The 14,882-nt window shown below is 44.5% G+C and overlaps 1 protein-coding gene across 4 annotated transcripts in view; it reads right to left on the bottom strand.

Annotated features, from left to right (window-relative positions):
- MACROH2A1 (macroH2A.1 histone) overlaps positions 1 to 14,882 on the bottom strand; it is a 64,385-nt gene that overhangs the window by 20,842 nt on the left and 28,661 nt on the right. For 2 of the 4 annotated variants that reach the window (XM_054249629.2, XM_054249623.2), the window contains exons 3-5: positions 14,342 to 14,448; positions 13,737 to 13,934; positions 4,959 to 5,066 (exon numbers count right to left, since the gene is read on the bottom strand). In XM_054249629.2, coding sequence (XP_054105604.1) covers positions 4,959 to 5,066; positions 13,737 to 13,934; positions 14,342 to 14,448 — 413 coding nt within the window. Of the gene's footprint in view, positions 1 to 4,958; positions 5,070 to 13,736; positions 13,935 to 14,341; positions 14,449 to 14,882 lie in introns of all 4 variants that reach the window. The other 2 variants (XM_054249625.2, XM_054249621.2) reach the window with 1 other exon arrangement.

Genomic DNA, 14,882 nt, shown 5'->3' on the forward strand with positions numbered 1-14,882 from the left:
CAGTAGCTCCACTGTACAGAAGAAAGCCCATGAGCATAGGGTGCAAATAGACCATGGACACCCATGTCTGGACAGGGCCCCACTGTCCAGTCATACATGAATAGGCAAGGTAGAGCCGAGACAGAGGTCCAGTCCTGGGAGGCCCCAGGGTTCCTTCCAACCAGCTAGGGTCAGATCCAATGGGGCTTCTCAGCTACAGGGATGTGTGTCCATCTGAAGCACATGGCAGAGAAGTGGTCCTTGTGGGTTAGGAAATCAGATTTCTGGGAACTGTAAAAATTCCCAACATTAGTCTGATTTGCTGGGAGCAAAACGGATCATTAATGGTTTCAGAATTTGGGTAAGGTGATTGCCTCTTTGTACCATCATTAGGAAATATGGAAAACTAAGTTTTAAACCACAACATGAGGAATTTAAAGCAGCTATGAAGACTGTTAGCCACTGGAGAAAGTAACCATAGGGCACTGCCAGCTATAAAGCAGGATGGGTTCCCACGTGGCTATGCAGTTGGCAGAAAGGGTCTTAGCCAAGGAACCTTCAAGATCCCTTCCAGCACTGGAATCCGACAATCCTAATCTCATTGGCTCTGCTGGGTCAGTTTCTGAGACCAGCAGTACCCGAGGCTTCCTTGCGGTGGGGATGTCTGTGGGAACCCTTGCTCCTTACTCATGGTGTGCGCTCATCAGAATAAATCTCTTTGAAGGCAAGATCTGGTGTGGCTTCCTAACCCTGAGTGCTGCACAATGCCTAAGCCAGTGCTGGGCTTCCCCTGGGCATGTAGAGTTAGAAGTGAATATCAAACATCCTCTGACGTAACTCAGATGAAATTATTGTCCCTCACTGCTTTCCTTTAAGGCAAGGTTAATGGAAATGCCAGAGCTCAAAAATGAGCCCTGGTCCTGGCTTGGATCTGAGGCAACCCAGAGCCAAGATGCCCCCGCCTGGGTAAGAGGGGGGCCCTACCATGTAGGGCAGGGCAGGGCAGGAGGCAGTCTGTTGATATGACAGGGAAGGAGCGCCTGGATGGACATGCAGACTGCCTGACCTGACCTACCTGGCTACAGGAAATAGTACATTCCTTTTTGGTTCTTAAAAAAAAAGTGCCCTTGGGAGGCCGAGGCGGGTGGATCACGAGGTCAACAGATCGAGACCATCTTGGTCAACATGGTGAAACCCCGTCTCTACTAAAATTACAAAAAATTAGCTGGACATGGTGGCGCGTGCCTGTAATCCCAGCTACTCGGGAGGCTGAGGCAGGAGAATTGCCTGAACCCAGGAGGTGGAGGTTGCGGTGAGCCGAGATCGCGCCATTGCACTCCAGCCTGGGTAACAAGAGTGAAACTCCGTCTCAAAAAAAAAAAAAAAAAAAAAAAAAAGTGCCTGAGTGGTATGTTGAGTCTAACCTGTGACTGTCAGATTTTGGTGTCTCTCATTCTCTCATAACAAGGAAGAAAGCCTGGCTGGTCTCATTTCCCTGTGCTGGCCACCTAAAATACAGTTATTTTCCTGTCCCCAAAGTTCACTTCTACAAGGGGAATGGGAAGGGCAATGTTTTCCACAGGACCCTTCCTAGACTCCTCCTGAGAGCTGTGTCTTCCCTGGGGCACACTACAAGTCTGGCTCCTACCCTCATAGCTATGCTGTATGGCTCTCCCTGCACGCATGCATGCCCAGCCTGGATTTCTCCAGAGGCCTTGGGACTGGCAGCAAAATCTAGTGTGTCCAGCTAGAAAGAGCCCCACAAAGATAAGGACATGGATAGACACTGCTGGATGGCCACATGGCCTATAGCTGAGCCATTCCTTCATGGCTTTATCAGTTTCCTAAACTGTCTCATAAGTCAGTCCTCAGCCACAGTGGTGGGAAGGGGTGAATGGTTTTTCTCCCTCACTGATGCTTCAAGAGCTCCCTTTCTCCTCACAGTTCTTCCAGCCTCCAGAAGAAGGGTGTGTGGATCAAAGAGAGAAAACCCATGGTATGTTATGCCGCCTTGAATGGCCTGTGAGCTGGGGTTGTAATCTTGATCATTTGGGAGGTAAGAAGACTCATCACACCCTCAGACTGCCTTCCCAACTCCTTCAAATAATACTGACTCTACCAAGGAAACTTAAATCATTCACTACCACTGACACAGTAGACACATTAGAAACATTTTTCGGAAAATTTTAAAACCTCTAAAAAGAGGCTGAAAATCTTGGCTGGGTCACAGAGCAAAAGCATTTAGTTGACTCAGATTCACAGCACTGATTTCTTTTTAAAACAATTCAGCAATGTGTTTGAACACTGGGCAAAATCAGAGAGTAACGACTGGGATTACTCGTGAGACTTCAGTATGTGAAATACATCATTAACAACAATTATCAGGCTCCTAAGCTTAGGCCATGCCTCCTGTGAGTAGCTTAGCAACCATGACTTACAGGGCTGTAGCATGCACAGTATCACCTTTCTGCACCCCAGCTTGCTTGCAATATTCAAGCACTGGTTTCAATGTCACAGATGGAAAAAGGAGATGCATAGAACACAGGGTACCATACTGACACCATTCTAAAGTACCCCTTGTGAAACATTTCCCAAAATCCAAGTCAAAATTAATGTCAACGTTTTAAATGTGCTTCGTGTAAAAACTGTGTATCAGTTTCGTGATTCTTGCCTTTTTGTTCACTATATGCCATGATTTTTACCTGACAGTAATAGCCAATAAAAAGCCAGAAAGTAATGCTTCCAAGTAATGCTCTAATATATCAACACTCACTCCATCTCATGCTGCAGGGGTGTAGGGTTCCAGAAAGAGCAGTTGGAACCCTAGTTTGTATTACTGATGCTAGGCTGACTTAAGATGCTGCTTTATTTTGGGAACATGGAGTTTCTTCTGCTAAACAGTGTCTGCCGCACTAATTTTCAGGTACCTCTTCCTGGATATGTGAATCTTGGGTCATAAAGTTGCAAGCACATTAAACAGGAAGGGCAGTTTCTTGGTAGCTTGGTGTTTTCTTTTCACCACTAAGAAGTGTGTAATATGGAAAAGAGGGCTAGGCTGGGTCTACATTCAGCCCTTCCTGTTATGGCTGACCATTTTATACTGGGTTCCGTCCTAACCATTCCTTTCAAATTTTCCCTTGAGAAGTCAAGATAACCACATTAGTTTCACTGTTAAGCTCACTTTCATTCTCCATTTCTTAAGTAACATTAAATGATATGTTTGTAATTTATTATAGAGTATCAATAATCTTCTATGCCTTCTTGTATCCTCACCCTACCAACTCTGAGTAGGAATCAGTCATTATTAGCCAAAATTATTCGTGTGACACCTGGCCCTGAGACCAGATCTATCTGAAAAGGAAAAAAAAGTTGCTGAGAGCTGACATGTTCCTGGCTCTTGGGAGAAGCCAGCAAGATGTCTGTGGCCTTTGCCCCCTCCCTTCCAGGGCTCATAGAGCCCAGAGGTGGCTGTGATCCCATTTCTTTCAGAAGATCAGAGCAACAAGAAGGGCATCTGCATCTGTGCATGGACATTTTTACAGCCATGTTTGCTGCTACTTTGGAAATATTTTAGTTCATCCAGCAAGAGAGGTGTGAGGAATTCTGATCTGAGGCTGCCTTTGGAGTGGCTGGCAGGAGGTAGCAAGAACACAGGGATGGGAGAGGCCAGGGTGGGAGAGCCTAAGGGCAGAGTGGGGAGAAGAGGGAAAGGTGACCCCAGGGGCTGAACTGCTCTATAGTTCAAACAGAAACAATGTGGATGATGGGTCACGTTAACTTTCAATACATTACCCAAGGGAAATGTTACAGGGGTGAAAGTAGACCCAGGCAGTTGCCTTCACTGCTGAGTTGAAATTTTTTAAAAGGAACAAAAAATATTTTAAACAAAAACTTTCAAAGTCCCAGACCTTAAGATGACAACTAGTGCTACTTTTTCTTTTGAAAAATGCATACGAAATACAGAGAATGGTTAAAAATGTAAACAGTAATGGTTATTTTCTGGAACACAGAGTTCACCACAGGAATTGCATCATGAGAGAGAGTGCAATTAGTGACAGAAAGAGGGAGAGGGGTAGGTGGAGAACTTGCAATGACGTGAGCAAGGGAACCGTGTCACTGTGATGCAAAAGAAATTGACAGTGAGGGTTTAAAAATGATGCAGCTTCAGATCCAAGTTTGTTACCACATTCAAACTAAACACAGATTAACTTGGGAAGTCAAATTCATTCCTTTAACTTTATAAGTGTAGGATTTAAAAATTAAGAAGAGCTTAATTCTTTCTTCCCACCCCTTTTTTGGTGTCAAGAAATATTAGTTAACTCTCATTCTCAGTTCTTAAAAGCCTTTGCATCATTTTTATTTTCAATAAAAGTGAATCGTCTTTTTACAAAACCATGGCGTCCTGGCAAAGCTGCATCACTGGGGCGGCTGAAAATACATTGCCCATGGTTAAAACAAACAATTAGCTGGAAGAGTCATCTGGTGGTTCAGTGAAGAAACCCGATGCACCCATCAGTACTGTCGAAACAATCCCCTGTACAAGCCTGGGTCAGACCTGAGGCTCTACCTTTAGTGCCCCCAGAACAAGCAGGCTGCCGGCTAGATCGTTCACTTCCCACCACTAGGGCTTGACTTCTGCCTAGTTTCCTGGCCAGTGCTATCTGCTGACCAGTTTATCCCACAGAAGCAGCTCCTCCTCCAGACTAACCAAGGGTCGCCATCTCCCACAGAAGCCTCCTGCCCTCTTCTTTTTTACTACTGTCTCCTTTCCCCAGCTGCCAGGGTCCCCCCCACCCCCCAGCATTGTGGCCTCCCCAGCACATGGCCCTCCCTGAGGCCACTCCCAAAGCTCATGTCCCACTCTCTCTACCCACGAGGCCGAGAGTGGCCCCCGGGACCCCCCAGCCTTCCAGTGGAGATGGCCTGTGCCCATCTGTCCCGGGGGCCCTCCAGTAGACTGAGGCTGCGCATCTGCCTACCTTCTGGCCGAGGAAGAGGCTCTTGGTGGAGAGGACTGTGAAGCCATCGGCAGGCGTGCCCTCAGTCGTGCTGTCGGCGCTGGCTGCCTTACTGACTTCACCCTGCTTCTTCTTGCACAGACAGAAGAGTCAGAATGTGGGCCACACAGGCACAGGCATCCTAACAGAGAGGCAGCTCCCAAGGCTTGCCCATAACACCCGAGGGGAACAGGAAACTAAACCACAACCAGTTCTCAGCATTTCTCCAGGTGGGAGGCTCAGACTCATTTTGAGGTACAAGAGTTCTATGGAATATGTTAAATTATATTTTAATCACTTTTTAATCTAAAAAACAAACAAAAAAACAAAAACAGCTACCTAAAGGTAAAACTTTACTTTACAGTGATCATTTAGAATAAAACCATTTTCATAAATTCAGACCAAGTAAATGTCTCTTAAGGATCTTCAAGTGTCTTTCCTTTCTAGATGTCTGTAATACTATTCAAGCTTAAGCAAAACTGCTCTGGGTCACTAGTTCTCAAAAAGCAGACTAAGGACCATAACCCTCCCACCTTCTTGACTCCAGAAGGTAAGACTCGCTTCTACCCTCCTTCATTGAAGCCAGCCTTAGAGAAGGATGCATCTGGTGGCTGTGGTGAACCATCTGTCACCCTAGGGACCCCCTGACTCCAGTAGTGGGTATGGTTCTTGGCCTGCTCTTCAGCTTCTTCCTCAGTGTCATTAAGGCTGAAATATGTATGCCCTGGAGTTCTCAAAGATCTTCTGAGAGGTATATGACAACAAGAGTTTAAGAAACCAACTTTCCAATAACCTACTTCCTAACATTTTCCTACAACTGATCTGCCCTAAGAAGGATCTATACCTGTGGTCAAGGTTCCACACCAGAGTTCCTTTTGTCTACTCCTCCCACTTCCCAGAGTAAGTATTAATATGGCACACCACTGTGGGAGTAGGGATGCATGTTTCTGGCATATTTCTATTAAGGACAAAGCCTGTATTAGAAACGGGTACTTTGGCTAATTTGGAGATTTTCTGCATTCAAATAAATTGTAGAGTAAGGATAGTGATAACAATGTTGGTTTTCATTTCCCTTCCCCAAATAAAAAGTACTACTTCACTCCTGAGGGAGGGTCTAGTGAGAGGAAATCCAGAAAGAAGGGGTGAGAAATATTACAGATGGCCATGCCTTCCTGAAGGATATATCTGAATAAACTCAGGGCAAATCCTGTGTCCTATCCATTTGCCTATTTAGGGTTCAAATTCATTAACATAAACATATAAACACTTTTTACTTACGATGAAAAGTAACGTCTAATTTTGCTAATGGCTTTAACAACAAGGGCTGCTTTAGCAATTATGTTATATGGCAAGCATTTTTCATGAATTTAATGAGCTAAAGGTTATGCTATAAATAGGAGAAAAAGCATTTTATCTAGAAATATGGTTCTGGCAAAGATGCAGTTATCACTATTTTGGTTTTCCTAATACTTTGAGTGTTTAACATTTGAAGAGTGAAAGAGAAACAGGTATAACAATTACATGGTAAATCTTAGTGCAGCCCTTTTTGATATACTTTTCAGGAGCCAAGAATAGGAAAGGCTGCATAACAGACTTTCACAAGTCAGATGTTTTTAATGCAGTGCTTCAACAAAACTGAAGAAATACCTAATTGAGTTAACAGCTGATCAGAAAACAGACTGGTGGAGTTAACAGTAATGGACCAGTGTACCATGGTTATGTGAGGTGATGATTATGGGGAAACTGGGTGAGGGATGTTCAAGAACACTCTGTACTATCTTTGTAACCCTTCTTTAAATCTAACACTATTCAAACATAAAACATCTATTAAACCAAATTGATGAGATTATACTACGTACTGTTGGCATATATCAGAGTTCAGAGGACTGAATGATGTTGCTATAACAAAATCCTTTCAATTTCCATTTTTTTTAAGTAAACATTTTCCAGACACTTATATCTAGAAATATATAAAAATAGGATACTGAACTGTGTTTCATTTCAGCAATAAGTAATATTCATCTGAGGATACTTGAACTAGTTAGTGGGGAAAAATCCAGCCAGCCCATCAAGATGCTTTTCCAATAAAATTTTACCTTTTCCTTAACAGTTATTAGAATGTGTAATGCATTTATCAGTTTGATCAATTGTATATTAAATGTGCTAACTATCCAATCTTGTAGAATCTACTATTTAGCACATTTATAAAAGTCAAAAGAAAATTTTTCAAAATTGAAATTTATATACATTATTTTTGTGTAGAATTCAAAAATATATAGAATAGAAATGTGTTAAGGTGAAAGTTTACGGGACAAGTAAAAGAGAAATAAGAAAATGTAAATTTTCCAACTGTTAAAAAAAGAGCTTGTTTGTACATTTTAAATAGATGTATCAAATCTGTTTAGTATTTAGATTTCATTGGATACATTTAAACGAGAAAAGTTCTTTTCAAATGTCCATATTCACAGTATACAAAAAATACCCTTTGCAGTGATTTAAATTTATGAGAATTTTAGGTGTCATATTTTAAAAATTCTTTGAGAAGGTATACAAGCAAAAAATGTTTGAAAACCACTGCTCTACCCTAGCCAGTGCAATACCACACATACAGGAGGTGCTCAGTAAATGCTTGGAAATGAGGTAAAGGTGCTTACACGGAAGGATAAGTAGATAAGGATTTAGTGTTTCCTGACAAGGATACTTGGATTTTAAGAAGTGAGAAAGACCTAGCTGATAGGATTTCAGGCATTTGGGAGTTGGAGCTGGTTTTACTGGGAGGAGGGAGGCCTTTGAGCTTCCCTGTGCTCCTAATACAAATTAGTAGCCACATTTGCAGCCAGATTCTAAGGCTTAGCTGCAATAGTACTGGTGATTTTCAGCAATGATTCATTAAGGCTATTGCCCCCAACTCACCCTGCAGTGGGTGGCTTTGCAGCCCTCCACCATCAGAACAGAAGGGCCTTTTTTTTTGCCCAGGGAAGTGTTCCATGGTCACAGGACATAAAAGTGATACTATGTTTGAACTCTGAAGTTCTGTATTTGGGTCCTGGCTCCCTTAACAGTGTGACCTTGGGAAAATTGCTCCCTTTCCCTAAGCCTTAGATTCCTTATTTGGAAAATAAGACTGGATCTGGGAGTGGTGGCTCATGCCTGTAATCCCAACACTTCAGGGGGCCAACGTGGGAGGATACCAGCCTGGGCAACACAGCAAAACCCCATTGCTACCAAAAATGCAAAAGACAGAAAATGAGACCAACACTGGAGAGTTCCTAAGTAAGCGACTGGCCTTAGAAAGCAGTAAAGCACTATAGAGACAAGCCATTACTGCCTGGTTCTATATAGCCCACCCACTGGCAGAGAACTTCTGCCTTTTTCCTTCAAGGTTGCCACCCGACCGGACAACAGAGCAGGTGCTTAAGGTCAGCACTGTTGTCTTGTGAGATGTTAATGCATTCAAATCACAGCAACTGTGCCCAAGTTTTTCACAAAATCTATTGTCTGAAATATGTCTCTTCCTAGGTTTTGGTATTAAAATGCCTTTTCTTCTATGAAATAGTGATACTACGGTAGATTCTTTTTATATCTCAGTTTAGGGGAAGTAAAAATTAGTAAGCAATCATGTCTGTCAGCTCCAAAATGGCTGTTATAATTTTATATTGTCCCGCAAACTCATAAATTCCCATGTATTGGACACTCGCCTAGCTTTGTATTGAGCAGTAGAAAATGTGTTAGGTCAGAATCAGCTGGGAGACATTTAAGAAGCTGTAGAACTGAGCATCCAGAAAGACTTACATAAAATCATCACCCCACACTTACCTATGTTTAGTCTCTGTTATTCTGTTTGAATAGCCTAAAATTTCATTAGAAGGCAAGCAAAATTCTGTAATAGTAGCTTCTCAAATGAACCAATTCCTTTCTCTGGCTTCCCTTACCAAAACATTAATCACGGAATATGCAGTTTAAATATTCCTCAACAAGAGAAAGAGACATTCTACCAAAATCACGACGGGCTTTTCCTGGGTAGTGAGGAGCAAGCCTAGATTTATACTCTAGGAGAGTAGCTTTCACATGGGGATAGGGTAAGATTTGTTGATGGTCTGTGTTTGAAAAAAATCCCTGGTGAGATCATTATTTATCCACAAGTTTGGCAAAAACTGGCTTCTTAAGAGATCCCCTAGAAGTTACCTTGTGATTCTTAGTATACACTCTGATAGATCTTAACCTGAGGGACAAAATTAGGCATAGTATTGTTTGAATTTTTTTTTAGATGGAGTTTCGCTCTTGTTGCCCAGGCTGGAGTGCAATTGTGCGATCTTGACTCACCACAACCTCCATCTCCCAGGTTCAAGAGATTCTCCTGTCTCAGCCACCCTAGTAGCTGGGATTATAGGCACGTGCCACCATGCCCAGCTAATTTTGTTTTTAGTAGAGATGGGGTTTCTCCATGTTGGAAAGGCTGGTCTTGAACTCCTGACCTCAGGTGATCCACTCCCCTCAGCCTCTCAAAGTGCTAGGATTACAGGTGTGAGCCACCACGCCTGGCCCAGTTTCCTTTGAATTTTAGGTATTTTACCTTATGCATTTGGAATCTTTTGAGTAAGGTCCCCAGGCTTCTCCCACTACCAAAAGTATCCATGTTACAAAAATGTTAGGGAGCCCACAGGCAAGTCCTGTCACGTTCTCTCAAGAGAGGCCAGGCATGCTCCCACCCCAGGCCTACTTGCCATTCCTCTGCCAGGAGCTCTCTGCTCCCAGTCACTAGAATGGCCAAATACCTCTCTCTGCCGGGGCTCTGCTCCAGTGTCATGACAGTAAAACCTCACCTCCTGCCTACGTAAAATAACACTGGCTCTGCCATCACAATACTTTATTTTTGTCATAGCAGCTACTCCTTCCCACCTTCTGTAATGAATCTGCACCTCCTCTCTGAACACTGAGGGAGGGTAGGGACTTTGTTCTCTGCCACGTCTCCACTACTGAGAATAATAACTAGTGTATACACAGTAGATACAAATTGGTCTAATGAATATTCATTTTTTAAAAACTCAGTAATAAACATTAAGAGGATGAGGTGGTTTTTGAGATTTCTTAATGCAGTTAAAATGCCCTGTAAGTAATAGCCAAAGTTAAAAATACACTCATTCTTTGCCTCAGTAAGTTCACTTTGAGGACTTTTCCTATACATTTGCTTGCACGTGAGGACAGAGATACACAAACAGGACAGTTACTGTTTGTCAGAATGAATGCTAGGACAATCTAAAAGTCCACTTGTAGAACACCAGTGAAATGGTTTGACTCTGTGCCCCCACCCAAATCTCACCTCAAATTGTAATCCCCGTAATGCCATGTGTCAAGGGTGGACCAGATGGAGGTAACTGGATCATGGGAGGTGGTTTCTCCTGTGCTGTTCCCCTGATAGCGAATGGGTTTTCATGAGATTTGATGGTTTTATAAGTGCCTGGCATTTCCCCTGCTTGCTCCTTTCTCTCCTGCTGCCCTGTGAGGAGGTACCTTTTGCCATGATAGTAACTTTCCTGAGGCTTTCCCAGCCTTGTGGAACTGTGAGTCAATTAAACTCTTTTTCTTTATAAACGACTCAGTCTCAGGCCATTCTTTACAGCAGTATGAAAATGGACTAATTCAGCTGGCTACACAGGTTTTATATATCATCTAAGTGATCAGCCACCCCACAGAACACTAAAGCAGTTCTACATGCAGAGATACGGGAGGACTGGCCAGAGAATGAGAGTGGCAGGGAACACAAGTGCCAGACACTGTTCTATACACTTCCATGAACTCCGTTAAGCCTCAAAACCACCTTGTGTTACATCTCCTTTTTAAAGATGAGGAAATTGAACACCAGAGATGTTCTGTAACTTGCCAAGATCATGCAGCTAGGAAATGGCTGACTCCTGAGCCTGCACCCTTGACCACTATGCCACACTACTAAAATAGGTCATATGATATTTTAAAAAAAAGAAGAGCAAGTAGGATGGGGAGGGAGTTACATCTCTATATGCTTTTATATGCATAGACTTTCTGAAAGGAGACATAAAAACTCATTGAGAGTACCGTGGGAAGAAGTAGGGGGAAGCACTACAGTGGGAACAAGCCTTTTTTTTTTTTTACTGCATACTCTTTTGTCCAAACTCATACACATATGCTCTACTCAAAAATACTATGCAATATGCATATGGTTACTGAACTGTAAGGCTGGAATGGACCCAATCATTTTATGGGTGGAGGTAAATTGAGGCACAGAGAGGGAACAGACTTGCCTGAAGCCACCCAAGTAGAGAGGAGGATCCCTAGTGTACAGCCGGGGTTCTGGATGTCCAGCCCCTGGTGCAGTTTGTTGCCTTCTCCAACCATTTCCACTATAGCTGACTCAGCTGTCACAACTGGAGATTTTCAAAACCTCCAAATTACATAGAATTGTGGGAAAATTATGATTTGGAATTCAAGTGTTGACACTTGAAAAATACCAACTCTCACTACAAGTGCTTTAGCATGTTACTAAAGCTTTCTCTGGATGTCCCTGGAAAGGTTATTTTCAGAACGTTCCACTTAAACCTAGAGATGCAGGGTTCTCTGCTGTTTCTGGGAGCTGACACCACAATTTACATTAAACAAATGTTTTGAAAATTAGCTGTTCACGGTTCCAATTTCAGCTTCCCCCAGGGTTTAATGTTAGCCAAATACTGGTACAGTAAGCAGACAATGTGTTTTATTGTGTGGAAGAAAAACAGACCACCATAACAGACTTCCTGCTTTTGTAATCAAGGGAAAAGTTGAGTGGTTGAGTGATTATTGGCATATGGTTATTAGAAACACTAAGTTCCAAATATAGCTACTAGGAGCTAAAGACACCAACCCCCAATATTTCAAGTCCAAAAAGAAAGATGAATTCCTAGTGTTTAGTAAATAAGAAAGTTCAGAAAGTCATAGAACAAAAATTACTAGGGGAAAACTAGGGTAACGGGAACAAGATTCAACCCAGGTTGCCAGCAGACACTGGCATCTGAGAGACCCATTCAAATATCAACAGTGAAAATGCATGAAAGAGGGCAGTGGCTTAGGACACAGCCAGAGCAAAGGCTAACCTGAGGACGTGGTCCTGCCCTGCTGGTCCTCAGCACCAAGGGCCCTGCTCTATAGGCAGCCAGGTCTCTGGGGCTCATTATCAAAAGATGATGGATTCAGTATCTTCGTTGCCTTTTCAACATTTAAAAAAGGTTACATACTCACTTTCCCCCTGCCTACCCTTCCCTGCCCTCCTCCCAACTGCAAATGTTGAAAGGGAAAAATAAACCATCCAATCTGCTCATTTTATAGTTAGCAGGAATGAGCAGTGGAGCATTCTGTAAAATCTCTGCCTGGCCTCAAGCCTCCTCTAGGACTTGTGAGCTAGGTGGAATGCAAGTGTCTGGAAATAACTTAGGGGACACTCCTCAATACTGGATTTCTCTCTGAAAGAGCTGGGAGTGACTCTGGGGGGTGGGTGGCATGTTGGCAAGAGAACTTTAGCTTTTGTGCATGCAAAGAAATACAGCCTCTTCCACCTCAACTGAAGAAAGTTCCACAAACAGTGTGGATGCAAAAAGGCTGAGGTCACAGAAGATGCCCCTACATGCAGGGGCAGTGAAGGGCCAGTCTGAGGCACAGGCAGGCTCAAAGGAAAGGACGTGCTGACAGGACAGAAGGAGCTCTGTTCACCTGGCAACAGCTCCTTGAGCCTGTCCTGGGAAGGTGTTCTTACTGTCTCAGATGAGAGGTTTTGGTCTCATGTAGGAAGAACTTCCTGACACTGCATCATTAGATTTCACAGGGCATTTCCAGGGACTTCTAATTGAGGGAAGTCACCTTCTGCTAGGGGTAATTTCCTCCTGATCTGGCTGGAGGCCAGGAGGACTCCTTAAGGGGTACTTCAGAGCAGGGCAGCCTCAAGATTCCATTTTCTTAGAGACCAAACTTTGGTTGTACTGTCTATTGTTTGTTGGCTCTGGAGTCTGTGACAACAGCTGACAGGTAGGACTCAGCAAGGAAGGAACAAAGAAAATGCATCCCAGTTGCCTTGTAGTCTCTGGCTCATGCTGAGACAGGTGAGCACAGCAGTCACTGGCCTGGACCTCCGGAGGGTGCTCCTCCACACTGAGGATCATGACCTGGAGTCTGCTGGCCTTCTCCACCCAAGACGACAATAGATGATGCTAATTAGAGGGTTTCCAGCACCTAGGACCCGGCCAATCCAAGTTAGGTCCAGGAGGAAGCACCTGAGTAGTACATCCATTTTCCTCCTTGTCAGAGGCAAGCGTTCTAAAGCGAACTGTCTGGAGCATCCTGGCAGAAGATACACAGCCACAGCAACACAATGAGAGTTCTGCAACTGAGCAGCCGAGCATGCAGGCAGCTGACCACAGGACTAGACAATGGCTGTCCCTTAGCACAGGGAAGCCCCCTTCCCACAGGTGTGTACATCTTCCTGGAAGGGACAGCTTGGGAGTCCTTCCAGCTTGGAGCTATCCCTGAAAGCTCATTGTTCATCCCCCTTGCCTGCAGGGATTCTGTCCTCCACCTGGGTCCAGACTCTGGAAGGGCCTCCTGGCTACTGGCCCCTCTGAAGTGTAATCAGCTCCTACATCTTCTTCCTTTAGTCCCTCATGAGTGCGATGAGCCCACAGCAGGAAGGGGAGCCCTGGTAACCCTGTTTATCTGTACCCCATCCTATCCCACTTCATACATCCCTGCCAAATCACGTACCTTGGATTTCCGGGCCCCTTTCTTGCCTCCTGCTTTTTTAGACACAGGCTTCTTCTGGGATGGAGACTTGGCCTTTTTGGCTGGGGGTGGTGTGATGATGGCTTCCAACTTTCCTTTGGATCCCCGCTTCTTCGCTAGCAACTCGGGGTGGATGTTGGGTAACACCCCCCCACTGGCTATGGTGACTCCTTTTAGCAGCTTTCAGGAAAACCAAAATGGCAGATAGTGAGCCAGATACCCTGCTTCTGACCATCAAGAAGCCAGCCCTGCCCAGGACAGTCTTGCTTTGGTTGGTGCGGCTCCTTCCTCCATGGCATTTTCCATGAGGATGCTGTCAGGACTCAGGCTCATAGCTCAGGAATCCAGTCCCCAGAGTCCCTTACTTGAATGGAATTCAGATAATCTCTCTCCTTCAGGGAGAGCCAAATACCCTGTTTTATCCTACTTCCCCCAACACTCCCAATAAGGCCTTGGGGGAAAAACTGCCATGGGAGGCAGGGAATCTGCTAATTAATCCAAAATGCAGTCCACACTCAGCTATGTTTCTTGGGCACTATGACCACCTCCTCAAGCATCAGTGGGGGATGGGTGGGAGAGTCCCATACCTGATTCAGCTCTTCATCATTGGCCACAGCCAGCAGGATGTGCCGGGGCGTGACCCGTCCCTTCTTGTTGTCTCTCGCTGCATTGCCAGCCAGCTCCAGAATCTCCGCTGTGAGGAACAGAGATGAGAGTATGGTCATGGTAGAGGACCATGTGTCCCCCCCGACTTCCCGCATTCAGTGCCAGGAATGGGCACAGGCAGCTGCTTCAGGAAGCAGCTATGCTGAGGTGAGAATCTGTGGGCAGAGTCACAGAGGTGCTGAATGGCAAACCTGAGTGAGACCTAGGAGGCACCAGGTCCAATGCCCTTGTTTGGGAGATGAAGGAACTGAAGCTGAGGGAGAAGGGACCAGCTGAAGATCACTCAGTGAGTGAGTGGGAGGGCTGAGATCCGACTCCCATTTCCCAGAAAGGTGCTTGAAATTAGCACTGCGGATGTCACCAGGCCAAACCCAAAGTCTTCAGTGTGGTGAGAGTGTACCATACCTGCTTATAGGGTTTTGAAGACAGGATGGCTTCTTGAGGAAGCCTGTTAAGTCTTTG

The sequence above is a fragment of the Callithrix jacchus genome, chromosome 2, assembly GCF_049354715.1.
Source record: "Callithrix jacchus isolate 240 chromosome 2, calJac240_pri, whole genome shotgun sequence".
NCBI classification, from domain to species: domain Eukaryota; kingdom Metazoa; phylum Chordata; class Mammalia; order Primates; family Cebidae; genus Callithrix; species Callithrix jacchus.